This window comes from Panulirus ornatus, chromosome 72, assembly GCF_036320965.1.
Source record: "Panulirus ornatus isolate Po-2019 chromosome 72, ASM3632096v1, whole genome shotgun sequence".
NCBI classification, from domain to species: Eukaryota; Metazoa; Arthropoda; class Malacostraca; order Decapoda; family Palinuridae; genus Panulirus; species Panulirus ornatus.
In genome coordinates, this window is record NC_092295.1 from 7096931 (window position 1) to 7118027 (window position 21097).

A 21097-nucleotide genomic window follows, 5' to 3' on the forward strand; every position below is an offset into this window, starting at 1 on the left:
ATGACTAGTACTTGCAAAACATACATATGCATAAGAACAAATATGAATACATGCCACACCACAGGTTAGATGGAAATCGATATCCCTGTAATTACTATAAACTCCAGGACCCATTTTAAGGATTTCCTGCGGCTACGAAGCTCCACTTGACGAAGGTGCAGGGAAATGATGGATTCCTCTGGAGTATGAGGTTCCTTAACGAAGCTAATCCTTTCCGTCCACTTGCAGGCGGTACAACTATCATATTCACATCTGTAGATATGTAGACACATCCAGCATTGTGGCGCTAAGATATGCATTTAATTGCCTTCGGGCACTTGAGGTAATTACTTGATTCTTTATGAAAACACAGAAATCACGTGGTACTTACAAAAAAGTGGCAAAGAAAAAATGAATTTAAGAGAACAAAGGAAACTGAATGAGCGGAAAAGAGAAATAGACCGTCGACAATAAAGTAGAGAAACAAGACACGATGGAAAAAGTAACAAGAGACCAAAAGGAAAGGTTCCTGGCGGCGTCAGGTGCGCTTAAAGCATCTTCTGAAGCCGCCGTCAAGATGGCGCTTCAAGGAGATGGACAAGTGTTCCAGCCACCTCCAAGATTTTGGAAGGAACAACGAGAGAGAGAGAGACTCAGGTGTTCCTAAAAACTATAAGGATTTCAAGAAGAGGTCATAGGTTTTTCTGGAAGCCTTCAATGGTGTGTAAGCGGCGGTCATGGATTTCCAGAAGTCGTCGAAGAGATTCAAGTGATCTTTAAAGGGCCCCCAGTGAGAGGGGTTACGGGTTTCCAATCGTTTTTCAAAAGCTTTCAAGTACAAGGTATAAGTTTCCATGGATCTATATGAGGTTTCTGCAGAGAGAAGGGTTTTTTTTCGGGTGACTTTCATGGATTTTCAGACATTATGTAAGTGATACGAAAGAACTTTGTGAGGTTTCTAGGGAAGGACCACGAATCTTTAAATGATGTTCTTAGGGTTTTCGGGGTTCCAGTGTTCCTGATGAAGGGTTCTGAGTTTCAAGTGACGGAACGCTGGTTCCTGCCAATGATAGCAAGACATTTTGAAAGAAGCGCTAGAGGTATCTACGTTAGTCATTAATTTTCCTGGCAAATGTACCAGTCTCTGAGGAAACTCGGTAATGTGAGCTCAGTCATGGCTTTCCAGTGACCAGTCAAAGCTTCCCATGGGCTCTTTGGAAGTCCCATAAAACTGTTAAGGAATTCCAAAAAAGGATTAAAGTTTCCCAGGGGAGTGATCAAAGATTTTCAAGAAGTTAGTCTTCCAAGAAGCGGTAAGAGTTTTAAGATTCTTAGATCTTCAATTTTTTTCATAAATGAATCATGAATTTCTAAGCAACTATTCGTTCGTTTCCATGGAGTTTTCATAAGGTTTATAGAAGTCAAATGTTTCCAAAGAAATGGAAGTTAATGGTGTTCATTAGATGGGTATGAGCTTCCAAATTTTCCTTAAAATCTTTCTGTTGAATACTGAGGGATTTCTGAAATTGGGGAGCCTCTACGTAATATGATCACAAAGCAAAACATACTGAATACCTCGGAGGTAACCTGAGGCTCTGAGAAGGAAAAGGTGGAAGGGGAGAAACGTTCATAAACATGATGGAGAGGGGAGACACCAAGAAGCCTGATCACAGCAAAAAAAAACATGTGCATAAACACCATTCGAGGGGACACTGAAGTTTAGGAGAAGGAAAGAGGGAATAACCAATGATTTAAGCGACAGGCAGGAAGATCTGGGAATATGAAGTTGCGAAGAGTGAGCCAAAGGGACATAAATGGAATAAAGTATTACCTATCCTTTAGATCATCCTAAATCTCATGTCAGAAAGAGAAATGTCAGAGTGCTTAAACCTAATACTGCTCCCTTGGGTATTAGGAAATTCTGCTTCTATACTGGATTCGTTTTATGCTTTCGATTGGGTTCATTGTGCACGATACTCCCTCCATACATCTGTGCATTCAGGAATGCTAGACTCTTGTTGTCATTACCTACGCTAAAACATAACTGGGAGCCTGACTCAATGTAGAAGGAAAATGCAGGAACCAATGAGGTTTCAGTGAAGTTAATAAAGTAGAAGGGTCGATGATCTTGATGGACTGTCATGCTGTTGCTGAGGGGCATGAATCTCTCTCTCTCTCTCTCTCTCTCTCTCTCTCTCTCTCTCTCTCTCTCTCTCTCTCTCTCTCTCTCTCTCTAAGTACTAATACCCTTGTAATTTCTAATCGTTTAATGTTCCTCTTTAATTCCTTCTGCCGTTTAATGTCAGTTTAGTGAATGAAAGTTGACTAATCAGGCTTAAAAAATTTAGGTACATTCAGTCTATATCATAGGATAGAGTAAGAAATATATTGTGAAATCCGCCTGTGGACCCGAAGGTATAGCTATCGTGCGTTTTCCGAGTCAAAAGTCTTTATGTAAACTGAGTTGATTGGGTGGGGGTGCCGGTCAATGGAGGTCTACCCAATATAAACAAGACGCTGACTGGCCAGCGGCAATCAAAACATGAGAGGTTGTATGTCATTGGTTGTTAAGAGAATGCAAATAGACGGTTTCAATTATTATCATTATCATTATTATCATTATCATGTCACCACAGGGTATCATTCTCTGAAGGGGATTTAATGCTGTGCTTTTTCTAGCAAGGATATGACAGCTTCGACAAGTCTGTGCCCAAAGTCTTCGACAATGATGTATCCACACCGAAGATAACTCCACTCAGCATACGTACAAGCAAGCGCAGTCCGGTGACGCCCATAAACAAACGTCTCATAACTATGTGCACTGGGTCAGGCTCGATCCATTAGCTAGGTAGGTTTGGGTAGCTGATGTAGAGCAATGGTTCTTAACCGGGGTGGAGGGTGGGAGGTATGTAAAGCCACACTAGATATACGTGGGAGTTCAATTGATGGTACGTGGTATTAGTTTCAGAAGTTCAAATCGTACGTAAAGGGGGAATGGTTATATTTCTGCGCTTAGGTATGTTGGACAGAATTTTGACACATAGTTCTCTTGGTTAAGCAATGCCATAAACGAAGGTTTTCAAGTCCAATGAATTTTACGGTTAGACGAAAATTTTAGACGTGAGGTGGTGCACACAGCGGGGAACAGACAGATTAAAGGTGAGCCACTGGAAATCACAGAGACCCGCTTATACAAGGGAGTTGGTAGGTGATTATCTTCCTCTTTTACCCAAGCAGGATCTGCCATAATGTGTGAAGCAGGAGCTTAGGATCGAAGAAGGTGGATCTTCGATCCTCACTTCGAATAGAATCCAAAGTAAACAGAGGTACAAGGTAATGTGATCGTGATAATAATCCTGCTTGTGAATCGTCTACTTCTTCCCAGGTAATTGTAAAAAATCAAAGAACTAAGAGGAATATATGCCATAGTGTTGTTTTCCTTTTTCTTTTCTTCATTTACTATCACGGCCATCGCTCCTATGAGCTGTATACGTATCTACAAATCCATAAGAAATGGACCGATGGTACGCGACTGCTAGGAACAGTTTGTCAGACGGCAGAGGGACGAGGTGGAGTAAAAGAGGTAGTAGACAAACAATCGAGAAAGTTCTCAAAACTGTATTTGGCGGTGTTTTTAACTTCTCTCAGGCTGAAGAGTTGACAGAACCCGCATGGGTCTGTATAAAGATTAAATTTCTATGATCCAAAATCAGATTCCTTGAGTTTTCTTTAAAAAATCATGATCTTTTTATTAATTTGTTGTTGTCGTTATAAATAAATATATACCATGCTCTGGCAGTATAACGAGAAAAGTTGAATAATTATACATGCTTGTCATGGAAGAGACAAATGAAATGTCTCCTTTGCAAGCTCAAATCAAAAGATTATTACAGAGTTTATGTGGCTACATTCATATACAAGCAGGTTTGAATATTTCAGACAGAAGATTAGATATATCAAGATTAAATTCGAATGATTCTTGAGGAAATTTTGCTCTTTTACCGTGATTTTCGCCATCTTTAAACCTGATACGACGATCAGTCTTTGAGATCACCTGATGTCACTGTTTAACGTTTGGTGCTCTGACATCCTCATCTTTCCTGATGCCACAGAGATATCATATTCCGACAGCGGAGGGGCCAATCAGAACTGAAATTTGTTAGGCATGAAAAAGCTTTCAACAACTTACGTCAGGCCTCAACTTCTTAAGTATGATACATCTCTTTAGTACGACTATACGACACTTTAGCTGTGACTTTTCGAGCATGACACAACCCTTCACTACGACTGTGCGACACTTTAACTCTGACCTTACGACCCTCTGAGTACGATAGTGCGAACACTTGAGCACGACGGTGCGTCCTTTTTTTTTAGCATAACAGTACGACTCTTTGAATACGGTTGAGCGATCCTAAAGCACGACAGTACGATATTTCATCCATAAGCATGATGATGTGATCCTTAGTTACGACGACACGATCCTTTAACACTGTGATACCACCCTCAAGGGTCAGGTCAAAGACCAGACCATGATAAAGTTGTGCTGAGGGGTTGTACCGTCACGCTCAAAGATTGTTCATTTATGCTTAAGGGCTGTACCATCGTCTTCAGGGATCGCTCCATCATGTTCAAAAATAGTTCCGCCGCTTGATGATCGTAAGGTTTTGTCCAAGGGTTTGAAAGCTATTTAAAACTTACTTCCAGCCACATAACGACTTTAAAGCCATTCAAACACATCTATCCCATCACTTAATACATACATCTCTCCTCCTACGCCACTTAGCAAAATCTTACTTTGGCCCTAAGGACTTAGAAACCACGAAATGACACTTGACTCAATCCCGAGGGCGAGGTACGAAACACTTGACAACTCGAGAACTCGAGTGGCTTTCTGACGTTGTCAAACCTTGGTCCTTTCCAGCTTAGGTTTAGTTGGAGTTTGTGCCATGTGAATTAAGTAAGAAGGGAGAGAGAGAGAGAGAGAGAGAGAGAGAGAGAGAGAGAGAGAGACCCATCTGTCGATATATTCAACTGAGCTTAGCTTAGTGAATTTCCTACAAAAAAAAATACAAAATGGAGATATGCAAAGTTCCAGTCTGCCAGGAGTATCTAAATAAGTATCCAAAACATGCTTCCAGAAAATCATCTAAATGCATCATAAACTTATACAAGACATGTGTACACACTTCAGCCTTCTCTTCCATTTCAAATTATTCCTCCCCTATCTCACCTCTTCTTCCTCTCCTCTAACCACCCTCTTCAAAAAAAAAAAAAAAAAAAGATAATGCGGGTGCTGAATATAGAGAATATAATTAAGGGAGCTTAGTGATACTGAATATTCATTTTCTTGATGGGAAGCAATTAAGGAAAAGATGCTAATTGCTCGGAAGCAATTAAAACGTGAATCTAGTTGCTTTTAGGAGTGTCAAACGAGAATGAGGAACAGAGAAAGTTAGGATATGGGTCATGGAGAAACTAGGTTGTTCCGTGTAACACATACTGTCACACAGGAATATTCAGTGCCACTCTCCTCTTTCTGTAAGTGACAAGACTTTTGGCCCTCTCTTGTGGCACTCTTTTATCTCTCTCTCTCCCTTTCTCACTATATACTATACATAACCTTCTTGGGTAAGAAAACAGGTAAGAGAAAAACTTTGAACAAAATCAATCGGGGCTTTGCAGGTGTTTCATCACCTGACTTAAAAGTAGAAGTCGTTAGAAAAGGGAAAGACGAATGAAGAAAATACCATTGCTTCCTTTTTCGAGAAAACAATGAAGTATCGTTACAGTCAATTTTCGTGTGGCTGATCCCCACATAGTAACAGTGGTGACAAGGACACAGGCACATAGCTCACGAGAACAGTGAAACGTAACAATGCCAGCTGATCAGGTGAAAATAGAGAGATCACTGGAGAGGTGAGCGAAGAACCACCCCAGGTGTGTGAAGTAATCCATGATTGTTGTCTTGTTTTGTGTGGTCTGTAGCTTTGCTAATTTTGCTTTAGCTAGGTTCGATGACTAGGCAGATGAGGCATAGTTTAGGGTGACACAGATGAACTCTTTGCAGTGACAGTTAAAGATTATTTTCCTCTCAAAAATTGGTATCAGTAAATACATTCAAGGCGTTCAGTGTGTATATGGCCTTAGTACTGACGTGTGTGCGGTGTGGGGATTATCTTGCGTGTGTCGTATGTGATATCCAGTATGGCTGAAATCTCTGACCAATCCTACATAATGTGGCTTCTACGCCAAAATATCCAAAAATCGAAATATGGTCATTTCAGAGCTAGCAGAGGCAAAACACAGCATGAAGTAAACATTTAAAAAACTAAATGTCACAAAGGATGAAAATCCCATTGACATACCGCGGATGATGATTCTCGCCAACCGATTTTACTCTTAACGAACCGGAATATATAAATATACATATATATATATATATATATATATATATATATATATATATATATATATATATATATATATATATATATATAATTTTTTTTTTTTTTTAATACTTTGTCGCTGTCTCCCGCGTTTGCGAGGTAGCGCAAGGAAACAGACGAAAGAAATGGCCCAACCCCCCCATACACATGTACATACACACGTCCACACACGCAAATATACATACCTACAAAGCTTTTCATGGTTTACCCCGGACGCTTCACATGCCTTGATTCAATCCACTGACAGCACGTCAACCCCTGTATACCACATCGCTCCAATTCACTCTATTCCTTGCCCTCCTTTCACCCTCCTGCATGTTCAGGCCCCGATCACACAAAATCCTTTTCACTCCATCTTTCCACCTCCAATTTGGTCTCCCTCTTCTCCTCGTTCCCTCCACCTCCGACACATATATCCTCTTGGTCAATCTTTCCTCACTCATTCTCTCCATGTGCCCAAACCATTTCAAAACACCCTCTTCTGCTCTCTCAACCACGCTCTTTTTATTTCCACACATCTCTCTTACCCTTACGTTACTTACTCGATCAAACCACCTCACACCACACATTGTCCTCAAACATCTCATTTCCAGCACATCCATCCTCCTGCGCACAACTCTATCCATAGCCCACGCCTCGCAACCATACAACATTGTTGGAACTACTATTCCTTCAAACATACCCATTTTTGCTTTCCGGGATAATGTTCTCGACTTCCACACATTTTTCAAGGCTCCCAAAATTTTCGCCCCCTCCCCCACCCTATGATCCACTTCCGCTTCCATGGTTCCATCCGCTGACAGATCCACTCCCAGATATCTAAAACACTTCACTTCCTCCAGTTTTTCTCCATTCAAACTCACCTCCCAATTGACTTGACCCTCAACCCTACTGTACCTAATAACCTTGCTCTTATTCACATTTACTTCACATTTAATATATATATATATATATATATATATATATATATATATATATATATATATATATATATATATATATATATATATATTCTTTCTTGTGGTTACACATGTGAAAAGTCACCTATAGATAAGCATTCTCGTCGAAAAAATTCTCCTTACAAAGGAATCGATTATTTACCTGTCTGTGATCGCAGCGCAGCCTCGAAGCTGCAATAGTGACATACAACTAATGAAAAAAAAATTACCTTTATATTCAGAACTGGGCGCTAAAGGAACCAACAATACTCTTTAGGTGTATAGCACTTAAAACATAATACACTTAAAAGGCTTACACTCTTAGAGACTTACTGTTTTCAAATCTTCGTCATCATAAGCAAAGTTAATGACATTCAAATGGTAACGAAAGCTAAGATAGATGTATATAGCGGCAAAAACAACGAACGTTGAGGAAGGAAGAAACCAGCAGGTAAAGTGAAAGCGTATGCAGCAGAAAACGAAGAAAATCACAAAGATTTACAGGGAGAGAGAAAACAATAGGAGGAGAGGGTACTCACCCATCCAGGTGCTGTTGGTGATGATCTGTAAAATCTTGGCGGGGTCCATGGTGTAGGTGTTACTTTATACCTGTCACAGGTGGCACTTTACACATGCAGGAGACCAGTAGGTGGCAGTAGATGGTGTCTTACACCTACTGGGAGGCAGCAGGTGACTGATAGTGTCTCTAGGCTCCAGGGTCCGTCTAGGTTTTTATATCACACTTGGCAGGAGGTTCATGTAGGTTCTGTTAAGCCCCAAGTGCGGGCTTACCTAGCCTATATCAAGCCCCAGGTGCAGGAGTTTGCCTAGGCAGCGGGCTTACCTTGGCTCTATTAAGCTATAGGTAGCAGAGCTCAAATAAAGCTCATCTATATTTCTGGGCACGCAAGCTTGATTATCTTTTGATTAAACTTTTGGTTGAGAACATTAGCTGACGAGGTCCTCTTCCTCTATTTTGAGAGATAACATGGAGGTAACCCCAGCTTACATCAGCTTAGTAATGACAACTCCAAGAATACATCAGCTTTCTAGTCTTCAAAAGAGGAAATTACATCAACAATTCTGGTCATTCCTTTTTCTGGATGAAGCCTTTAGTAGTTTCTACTTTCACATCACTTCACGTATAAACATTTCTATGATGCACATATTCTGAACTGCAATAGCATCTTTATGAAATATATCATATCAGGAGGAATAAGGTTAGGAACCATCTATATAGTTGCTAGAGACTGAGTGAACGAATGTGGCCTTTTTTGTCTGTTTTCCCGGCGCTTCCTCGCTGAAGCAAGGGGTAGCGATGCTGTTTTGTTGTGGGGCGGGTTGCGCCAGGAATGGATCAAGGCAAGTAAGTTTGAATATGTAAATGTGTACAGACGTATATGTCTGTATATGTGTATGTATGTATATGTATATATGTTGATATGTACGTGTATATGTGCGTGTATGGGCGTTTATGTATCTATATGCGTATACGAGTTGATGGGCCATTCTTGGTCTGTTTCCTGGCGCTATCTCGCTGATGCGGGAAACGACGATCAAGTATTATGATGATAATAATGATAATTATATATATATATATATATATATATATATATATATATATATATATATATATATATATATATATATATATATATATATATATTACTCTACTGACACCTAAGGCCGTCGACAAATTCAACCAGTTGAAAACCTCAAACACTTTCTTCAGGTATTCGAGACAATTCTTAGACCTTACACATTCTCAGTGCATGTAAGATCCTTGTCTTCAAAGGTTGGTTGTTTGGGCTTTTAGGCCTATCAATTGCTAGGTTCATTAAGGCCGTCAACGTAAGCTACAGCCACCAACCGAAAAACCTTTAGCACCTTACATGTGACTCATCTTGTCTTCAAAAAGAACAAAAAGAAGTCATCCTCAGTATAAAGTCCCCAACGACTGTGGACATGATAGTATATCATTTCCAGTGTCTCGGGGTAGCTCTAGAAAACTGAGGTAGTCTGGTGCTGTTGACTCGTAATGTGAGAGTAAATGCTGCTTTTACTGGTCAAGCGATGTACTTAACCCCTTGAGCATGACAATGCTTCTCTTGAGTATTATGGTCTAACTTCTGACTTGAGGCTTACGGGTAATTAATCCTCATTAAAAAGGAATGCCGCAAGGCAAGGTAAGCTTAGGTAAGCTTCAAAATATTACTTTTTCTTCGATTACTTTTAAAAGCAATGTATGTGAGGGGAAGAGAGAAGAGACTCAAAACTACTCATAAAGTTTAAAGTTAAGAATACTAGAAACGCAATCCTCAGCATGTCTAAGATAACATTTGGTAAAATTACTTTTTAAAGATATATTTCGTCTACCAAGCAAAAATGAAGTTGAAATGTCTCGGAACTACTTAATATGATGAGACAGAATAGATCTTTTCGTCTACCCGCTCTAACAAAGTAATTATGCAAAAAGCATGATGAATATTCAAATGTAATCTTCATAATTCTTTGAGAGTGAGGACGCAGGGTTTTTAAGTCCCTACAAGGCCCTGTGCCTTGTTCGACATCCATTTGTTGTTGTGTTTTAGATCCACGTGTTTTTTGTTCTTCATATAAATGAGACTTCTCTTTCGCTAACAAACAATGGAGCTTTGGTGTTGACGGTCTCTCTATTTTCCTTTCTCTTCACAAGCACACACACACTTTCCATGACAACACGTGACACACACATTGTTCCTGTCTCACAGATCTTCTTGCAGTGAGCATTAAGCGCTCACCATGCCTAATAGCAATCTTTCGGCAAAGGTACTTATGGGAAGATACTCTTATTTTTTTATGTGAGCATTCAAGAAATTATCTCCACGAAGATTTTAAAGTAATCCCTATCCCTAAAGACAGTCGCTTGCATATAATATACAGACTAAAGTATAGCAATAATGTACTGATGGTCAAATGCAGCTAAATCTATTGACTGTCAATTTAGATGTCTACTGTTACGGCGTATAGATATTCGAATACATCTATAATCTATTGACGGTCAAATACAGATATAATGTATCGATTTTCAGATACAAAGATCAGAGTTCATGATATCCTATGATTAGTAAATGTTTACATACAAGTTATGTCACTCATATTGCTCTCTTCTGAATAAATTAGAATGTAACCCTAAGTAATATATGACTATGTTACCATCATAATGGGTTATTATAATGCGCTTCAAACTATAGTTGAATTTTTTTCAAGTGTGAACCAGGAATGATGGATATATTAGAGAGTAGGCTACGCTAGGTTTATTCTAGCAGCAAACCTAAGTGATAGATATGAGGCTCAGTATTGTAGAAAATTGGGACGTTGTGCACCCACTCTTGCCATACTGAGCACTAGCCCTTTGGTCTAGCCTCAGCTGTTTTCATACAGTATTCTAAGACATATCTTTGGTCACCAAAGAGTCCAGAAGGGATGGAACGTGTGGCATTCAAAGGCCCTCTCAGAAGCCTCTATGAAGACTTCAAAGACCTCATCAAAGGTCTCCCAGTGAGCTTCCTCGAATGCTTCTTTAAAGGTCTCTTCGAAGATCTTTATAAGGCCTCCTTGAAGGCCCCTAAGACCTCTGCGATGGGCCTCCTCTTCGAAAGTCTCTTAAATAGGCCTCTTCGAAAGTCTCTTAAATGGGCCTCTTCGAAAACCTCTTTGTCTTCTTGTGCCGAAGATCACCTCCCACTGCTTTCCTTGGAAAACCCTTCAATCTTGTGTCTTTCACCAATGACAGAACCGCGACCAGGGTTCCGTAATACCAGGTTCTAGTACAATCACTTGGGCAGATTGGCCTTCAATTTGACCCTATCTTCTTTATTTACCGATTAAACAAATTCACGTACATAATCACCAACTCATTTACTCACGCTTGCTTATTTAGTTGCCTACTTTCTTATTACTACCTACCACCATCTGATCCATCCAAGACTAGGTGCCTACGACTACATCTAGCGTTACGAGGCTCTCGTATATTACCTTTTAATTAACACGTAATTAATGAACCCTGTAGGAGAACCAATTAATCCCACCCTCTCTTCCCACACTGGATGGTTTACTTCACACCTCATCGTTACGGTTAATTAGTAATTGATTAATTACGTGGTATAGATGGAAACAGAAGGATTAAGACGGGAATTATATTATCAGCCTTTCTAAATAAACTAATATACGTTTTCCTGTGCCATTATATTTTTGATAAAGATATATAAGAAGCACCGTCTTAAGAGTAGGAATATCTCATTATATACCTCTCTCTCTCTCTCTCTCTCTCTCTCTCTCTCTCTCTCTCTCTCTCTCTCTCTCTCTCTCTCTCTCTCTCTCCATAATAGCTTGTCCTTAAGACCATTACCCTTTGAGAATTGGTTATTCAGGCCTCCAGCTTTCCTCATTCAATAGTCAAAAGGTCTCATTCCATAAATACCCACAACCTTTAGCATATTCAAATATCTTTCACTATTCCCTAGACTCCACATATCATCCAATAATGTAACAATACGTGCTAAACTCCTTAGGTGAGGACTCCTGAGGCTAAAAATCTTTTCATAAATCCCTTAATTCCTTCGGAATCTAAACAAGTTCTTGCATTGGTGGGAAGAATAATGATATAATCCATAAATGAAATCCAGATAGCTACTTAAAGGTAAATATTTACCATAAAACTTATATCAAAAATAGAAATTATTCAGAAGTGATATACTTCACCACCATTAACTTCCCTCCCCCCCCCCCCCTCCAAAAGAAAAAGAAGAGAACATAGAAAATGATACTACTTCCATTGCACAAAATTGATATCATTTACCCCCGTATGACAGTTAATCCCCCGAATGTAGGATGGTTCATCTCCCGGATGCTGACTTAAACGACAGTACGGCTATTTAGCACGACGGTACGTCTCCTTGAGCGGTATGGCACAACCACCACCTCTTGTATGGTACTTGAGCCTAATTTTCTTTCCTGACAGGACTTGAAAAGCTTCCTTAAAAGTTTTTCAAACCGTGACATCGTCCTTAAAAAAACACAATGTCTGGAGTTCTTGCTTCCATTAAGATCAAAATAGGGAAGATTTCTCTTTTATAGTTATGCTTCGGAGCTCGCAAACAAACAGGCCAACGAGCTCCTTGGATAGTTATGAAGGAGAGGAACATACCACAATACAGTTAATGACAAAAGAGAGGCTGCTGATGAGAGTAAAAGGAGAGAGAGAGAGAGAGAGAGAGAGAGAGAGAGAGAGAGAGAGAGAGAGAGAGAGAGAGAGAGGACAGATTCTTGAAAGACAAGATAGAAGAAAAGACACACACACACACACACACACACACACACACACACACACACACACACACACACACACACACACACATATGATACAGCTCTGGTGGCTGATTCAAGTGAGAAACTGCAGAAGTTGGTGATTGAGTTTGGAAAAGTGTGCGAACGAAAGTTGAGAGTAAATGTGAATAAAAGAAAGGCTATTAGGTTCAGTAGAGTTGAGTGACAAGTAAATTGGGATGCACGTTTAAATGGAGAAAAGGTGGAGGAGGTGAATTGTTTTAGATATCCGGGAGTGGACTTGGCAGCGAATGGAACCATGGAAGCGGAAGTGAGTCACAGGGTGGCGGAGGGGGCGAAGGTTCTGGGAGGGATGAAGAATGTATGGAAGGGGAAAACGTTATCTCGAAGAGCAAAAAATGGGTATGTTTGAAGGGATAGTAGTTCCAATGATATCATATGGTTGCGAGGCATGGGCTATAGATACGATTGTAAGGAGGAGAGTGGATGTGTTGGAAATTAAATGTTTGAGGACGATATGTGGTGTGAGGTGGTTTGATCGAGTGCGTAATGAAAGGGTAAGAATGATGTGTGGAAATAAAAAGTGTGGTTGAGTGAGCAGAAGAGGGTGTGTTGAAATGGTTTGCACATATGGAGAGAATGAGTGAGGAAAGATTTACAAAGAGGATATATGTGTCAGAGGTGGAGGGAACATGGAGAAGCGGGAGACCAAATTGGAGGTGAAAGGATGGAGTGAAAAAGATTTTGAGCGATCGGGGTCTGAGCATACAGGAGTGTGGGAGGCATGCAAGGAATAGAGTTAATTGGAACGATGTGGAATACAGGGTCGACGTGCTGTCAGTGGATTAAACCAGGGCATGTGAAGCGTCTGGGGTAAACCATGGAAAGTTCTGTGGGGCCTGGATGTGGAAAGGGAGCTGTGGTTTCCGTGCATTATTACATGACAGCTAGAGACTGAGTGTGAACGAATGTGGCCTTTGTTGTCTTTTCCTAGCGCTACCCCGCGCACATGAGGGGAAGGGTGTTGTTATTTCCTGTGTGGCGGGGTGGCGATGGGAATGAATAAGGGCAGACAGTATGAATTATGTACATGTGTATATATGTATATGTCTGTGCGTGTATATATATGTATACGTTGAGATGTATAGGTATGTATATTTGCGTGTATGGACGTGTATGTATATACATGTGTATGTGGGTGGTTTGGGCCATTTCCTTCGTCTGTTTCCTTGCGCTACCTCGCTCGCTAACGCGGGAGACAGCGACAAAGCAAAACAAATGAATAAATAAATGAATTTATATATATATATATATATATATATATATATATATATATATATATATATATATATATATATATATATATTTATATATATATATATATATATATATATATATATATATATATATATATATATATATATATATATGTATATATATACATATGTATATATATCCTCTCTTACCTGCATAACTACACGAAAAACATATTTTCCTTTAGCTCAAAATAACACCAACACACACAATATACAATGCCATGTAGAATGGCAGTGACAGAGCAACACAATTCTTTTATCAACACCCCACTGTAGCAAAACAGGCAGCCATTGTTTTCTATTGCAAGGATGAATCTCGCAATTGTATTCCAAATGTTTCGTTTATTTACTCATTGAAGTAATAGAAACGTATTGGCGATTGATCAGGTGGAGTTGATACCGATGCAGGTCAAATCTAAGCTGTTACCTTTGTTTTCAGAAATGCAAAAGGTCTTTAGGCACAATTATACGACCCCTGAGCACGACGGTTTGACCCTTTAATACATCATGAGCTCAATTTTACGATCCTTGAGCAAGATGTATTCTACACGGGCCTTCGTTGCCTGCTTATTGGATGCTAGAAGGTATTCGACCCTACAGTATGTTAGAGGCGTTTATGTACATGGCACAAGGTTGAAGTATTTGTAATAGACGAGACCCTACATGTATATAAAGATTGTATCTACAAAGAACATTGATGAAGGACTTATGGAAGATGAAAACCAACATTATAGATACTTGTATCTACAAGGTACATTGTTGTTATGCTTGTTGTAGAGGAGACAATATACAAATGATTGTATCTACAAGGTACAAGAGTGAGGTAGGTGTCGCAGATAAAGCCTTACAATTCTACAGTTTATCAGTGCTTGTAACTTCAAGTCACAATCTCGGATGCTACGAGCCAATTTGGAAAAAATTATGCACGGTAGGTAGAACATAACTTACATATTTGTTGGACTACGGCACGATGGGTGTAACTTCTGTTCAAAGAGCAGAACATCTGCACACAAGTACAGAACAAATGAAGAGTGAGATGAACATATCTTCCAAATTAAAAAGATTCCACGAGACAAGAAATTAATGAATACTTGGATTCTTACTGCCTTCTCGGAGGCAGTATTTGAAGACGTTCTACACAGTTGAAGTTTGGGGGGGAAAGCTTCGTATACAAGTTTCAAACTATAACAGTTCTTTTTTGCCAATAAACAGTATTATATTTTTGCTAATCTATCTGTAACTTTTCCCAAGTAAGATCCATTACTGGCTTTGAGGTAATGGAGTTTTGCGTATCCAGTGAGCTGACTAGCAGATTCTTTATGAATGAAAAACATCTTAAGATTGTTTAATCAAAAGTATACATTTCAAGTCCCTGACTCGCTTTCTTTGAAGTCTGAAGTCGCATTCCTACAAATATAGTTGAAAGTACTGATGAAATATCCTTTCTATCCTGGCCCGTACAAGCCCTGGGGCTTTCATGATTTCTTAATAAAGACTGATGGATTGAAAGATTGCCAATGACCCTCTGAAGATGAAGAATAAATCATGTATGATAGAACACGAATCCTACATTGTTTGATTCTGTTTGTTCTTTATTGTCTGGAGGGGTTAAATCAACATGAGACAAACCACAAACTCCTCGCTAATTTGCCTCAAACAAGAGATTATTTTTGCTGTGAAATTCAAATAAGTCTGAATCTCTAACATCCTGAGAAACACATGGGAAACGATAGAGGGAAGAACTTAACTGGAAATACGAACGGAAAGAAAAATAATTTTTGATGACTTGAATCTTTATACAAATCTTGGAGGGAGTTTGAAGACGTAAGCTCATCACCAAGAGACCGAGAAAGACAGTTTTAACTTCTGGAGTGATCTAGCAAGATAGCTCCAACTCGTGATGGTACTTAGAATGATAGCTTTAACTTATAAAGAGACTTACAGAGGTAATTCTAAATCATCAAGAAACTTAGATAGCTCTAATTTGTGGAGAAACCATAAGGAGATAGTTATAATTTGTGAGGGGACTTAGATAAATAGCTCTAACTTCAGATGAAACTTAGATGGATAGTTCTATGTAATGGAGACTTGGATTGTTCTGACTTATCAGGACTCTTCCTGTTTTTGAAGAGTGATAATACAAGTGGGGAAGATTTCTAGCCGCCCATGTTCCTACCCTTCTTAATCTAACCTCTACGACGCGCCGAAGATGTATGGGTAGTATTCCTATCCTCTATCTTAGATAAAAGTCCCTATTCTCATAAATGAAGCCAGTATTTCTACATACATATCATACTAGTGTCAAGTACTAATAATCTTCAATAGATGTTTATTAAAAAAAAATAGAAAAAAAACATTGCCAGAATATGTAGTGTTTGTACTTCTAGATGAAGTAAAAGCACATGCAGCTTTCCAAGCGCGTTTAATACTCGTCAAATTTACATGAATTATGATATCCACTTATTTACAAATTTACATGCGCCAAATTTACATTTTCTCTGTCTACAAATATGCTACCATGACATGTGTATCTACAGTGATGAGTTGGTTATCAGTTTATAGACCTATCAAATGCTACAGCCCTTCAGACTCCTTCAACATCGTTGTAACCATTAAATGAAGTCTTGAACACATTCTGTCTAAGATAATTCTCAGACTATTCAACCTTTTACTGTGCACATGACCTGTGAGTCTAGATAATTTTATGAGAAATTATTTCTTTCTTATTTGGATTGAAAATGGTAATTACTTCATTAAACATGCAAAATCTTTATCAGATATGGAAGTAATGGCAACAGAAACAATTCTTGCGCAGTGACTTATTGTAGCTCACACACACACACTTCAGGGAAGCAAATTTGCATTAGTTCACAAATGTACTTCAAGTAAGCAATGTATAAACACATTGATGGCTGATCTGCACTAGCTTACATACTTAATTTGGGGAATCACCGTATGAATGCATGGATGGAGCTGATTTGTATTAGTTTACATACGATTTGCAGGGAATCAGTGTATGAATATAGCTGCTTTTCACATCTTTCATGTTGGTTCAAGCAGCTTTTGTTTCATTCAGAAGTCATAATATTATCATATTTTGATTAATTCTGTAACCTTAAAAAAAAAGAATCCTTTAAAACAAAAACAACAAATACGAATCTAAAACTAGCAGGATGATAGAGGCTTAATTAAAACTGAGAATTTTTAGTAATTTATGCAAATTGTGCCAATTAGCTCTATACACATGCAAATATCCATGAATTCAGAAAGATGACTCTACGGGAAGAAATTGTTGAGAAAATACAAGAAAGTTAATGCTCACTGGCATATGCTAAATGTTCCAGACAATTAGATGAAAACTACGATGGTTTGTGAAAATGCTCGATCCAAGCTGAACGCTAAGATAATGTCTGAGAACGTTTAGGTTACGTAGAAAGCTAAGTTGGTGTTTAGGCGAAGTCGAAAGCTAAGGTGATGGTAAGAATGTTTAGGCTATGCTGAGTGTTTAGGCTAATTATCAAGAATGCTGAGGCCATGGTGAAAGCATTAAAGACAGACACACTAATCACACTTCTCGACCAATGGACAAGTCCAGATATGCTACAGGAGCCCTAAACTATCATAGATGGGAATCTTGAGACAGTAAAGCATGTGAAATATGTATATTGTCCCTGGGAATGGGGGAGAAAGAATATTGCCCATGTATTCTCTGATTGTCGTAGAAAGCGACTAAAAGAGGTGGAGGCGGGGGACTGGAAATCCTCCCCTCTCATCTTTAGTTTTCCTAAAGAAGGAACAGAGGAGGGGGCCAAGTGATGATATTCCCTCAAAGGCCCAGTCCTCTGTTCTTAACCCTACCTCGCTAACGCGGGAAGTGGCGAATAATATGAAAAGAAAAAGAAAGAAAAAAAACAAAATATTTATATATATATATATATATATATATATATATATATATATATATATATATATATATATATATATATATATATATATATATATATATATATATATATATATATATATATATGCTTTTCTAAGTATTTCTCACATACATTCTTCAAAGCAAAACACCTGATCCACACATCCTCTACCACTTCTGAAACCACACTGCTCTTCCCCAATCTGATGCTCTGTACATGCCTTCACCCTCTCAATCAATACCCTCCCATACAATTTGCCAGGAATACTCAACAAACTTATACCTCTGTAATTTGAGAACTCACTCTTATCCCCTTTGCCTTTGTACAATGGCACTATGCACGCATTCCGCCAATCCTCAGGCACCTCACCATGAGTCATACATACATTAAATAACCTTACCAACCAGTCAACAATACAGTCACCCCCTTTTTTTATAAATTCCACTGCAATACCATCCAAACCTGCTGCCTTGCCGGCTTTCATCTTCCGCAAAGCTCTTCTCTGTTTACCAAATCATTTTCCCAAACCCTCGCACTTTGCACACCACCTCGACCAAAACACCCTATATCTGCCACTCTATCATCAAACATATTCAACAAACCTTCAAAATACTCACTCCATCTCCTTCTCACATCACCACTACTTGTTATCACCTCCCCATTTGCGTCCTTCACTGAAGTTCCCATTTGCTCCCTTGTCTTACGCACTTTATTTACCTCCTTCCAGAACATCTTTTTATTCTCCCTAAAATTTAATGATACTCTCTCACCCCAACTCTCATTTGCCCTTTTTTTCACCTCTTGCACCTTTCTCTTGACCTCCTGTCTCTTTCTTTTATACGTCTCCCACTCAATTTTATTTTTTCCCTGCAAAAATCGTCCAAATGGATTTGTATGTAGCATTTATGGATCTGGAGAAGGCATATGATAGAGTTGATAGAGATGCTCTGTGGAAGGCATTAAGAATATATGGTGTGGGAGGCAAGTTGTTAGAAGCAGTGAAAAGTTTTTATCGAGGATGTAAGGCATGTGTACGTGTAGGAAGAGAGGAAAGTGATTGGTTCTCAGTGAATGTAGGTTTGTGGCAGGGGTGTGTGATGTCTCCATGGTTGTTTAATTTGTTTATGGATGGGGTTGTTAGGGAGGTGAATGCAAGAGTTTTGGAAAGAGGGGCAAGGATGAAGTCTGTTGGGGATGAGAGAGCTTGGGAAGTGAGTCAGTTGTTGTTCGCTGATGATACAGCGCTGGTGGCTGATTCATGCGAGAAACTGCAGAAGCTGGTGACTGAGTTTGGTAAAGTGTGTGAAAGAAGAAAGTTAAGAGTAAAGGTGAATAAGAGCAAGGTTATTAGGTACAGTAGGGTTGAGGGTCAAGTCAATTGGGAGTTGAGTTTGAATGGAGAAAAACTGGAGGAAGTGAAGTGTTTTAGATATCTGGGAGTGGATCTGGCGGCGGATGGAACCATGGAAGCAGAAGTGGATCATAGGGTGGGGGAGGAGGCGAAAATTCTGGGAGCCTTGAAGAATGTGTGGAAGTCGAGAACATTATCTCGGAAAGCAAAAATGGGTATGTTTGAAGGAATAGTGGTTCCAACAATGTTGTATGGTTGCGAGGCGTGGACTATGGATAGAGGTGTGCGCAGGAGGATGGATGTGCTGGAAATGAGATGTTTGAGGACAATGTGTGGTGTGAGGTGGTTTGATCGAGTAAGTAACGTAAGGGTAAGAGAGATGTGTGTAAATAAAAAGAGCGTGGTTGAGAGAGCAGAAGAGGGTGTTTTGAAATGGTTTGGTCACATGGAGAGAATGAGTGAGGAAAGATTGACCAAGAGGATATATGTGTCGGAGGTGGAGGGAACGAGGAGAAGAGGGAGACCAAATTGGAGGTGGAAAGATGGAGTGAAAAAGATTTTGTGTGATCGGGGCCTGAACATGCAGGAGGGTGAAAGGAGGGCAAGGAATAGAGTGAAGTGGAGCGATGTGGTATACCGGGGTTGACGTGCTGTCAGTGGATTGAATCAAGGCATGTGAAGCGTCTGGGGTAAACCATGGAAAGTTGTGTAGGTATGTATATTTGCGTGTGTGGACGTATGTATATACATGTGTATGGGGGTGGATTGGGCCATTTCTTTCGTCTGTTTCCTTGCGCTACCTCGCAAACGCGGGAGACAGCGACAAAGCAAAAAAAAAAAAAAATATATATATATATATATATATATATATATATATATATATATATATATATATATATATATATATATATATATATATATATATATATATATATATATATATATATATATATATTCAAGCGTTTTCTTGATTTTCAGTAGAAACGTCAATACCTTCTCATTCTCTGACCAACACAGTCACACCATAGCCCCCGTTGCTTACCTTGCTAAACTCGAGTATTATTTCTTGTCACTCATATTCGTTCTTCGTAAGAGCAAACCTCATTCTTTCACGATATATATATATATATATATATATATATATATATATATATATATATATATATATATATATATATATATATATATATATATATATATATATATATATATGTATATATATATATATATATATATATATATATATATATATATATATATATATATATATATATATATATATATATATATATATATACATATATGAGAAGCTATCGTTAAAAATATTGTATATATAAGATTATACATGTGATAAACCGTATTTCATTCGTCTAAACGCGATTTCAGCAGAGAGTAAGTCTAGTTTCTCAAGTTTAACTAAACACGTTTGTTCAACTTCCTGTCTTGAAAGCTAATACACTCCTGATGTAACACAATTATATGATAATCTTTCCACGAAGGCCACAACTTCTTACAAGTCACTTCAAAAGTTCGGTTGGAAAGGCAGCCTTCGCGGGCTTCCGAACGAACACCTCGCACCCTTTGGAGGCCAGCTCCTCACTGATGACGCACGCTTCACCCAGAGCTCAACTGGCCGCGACCCTCTGGTGGTGCCAAACTAGAGAAGTTTTCTCCTTCAAATTTAACCCTTATTAGTCTCTATCAGATCAGTAATACATATCTTCTACGTCAATAAACGCAAGTTTATGGCATATCATCATCGCGAGTCCCGGAAATGATAAATCGTATGTGTGTTACGGTAAAGTACTCGCACACC

General features: G+C 38.9%; 1 protein-coding gene across 1 annotated transcript in view; it reads right to left on the reverse strand.

Annotated features, from left to right (window-relative positions):
• LOC139748037 (putative neural-cadherin 2) overlaps positions 1–20872 on the reverse strand; it is a 77087-nt gene extending 56215 nt beyond the window's left edge. The window contains exons 1-2 of the mRNA XM_071660603.1: positions 20796–20872; positions 7903–8538 (exon numbers count right to left, since the gene is read on the reverse strand). Of these exons, the coding sequence (XP_071516704.1) occupies positions 7903–7951 (49 nt within the window). The 5' untranslated portion in view covers positions 7952–8538; positions 20796–20872. The remainder of the gene's footprint in view (positions 1–7902; positions 8539–20795) is intronic.
• Between the last annotated feature and the right edge of the window lie 225 nt (positions 20873–21097).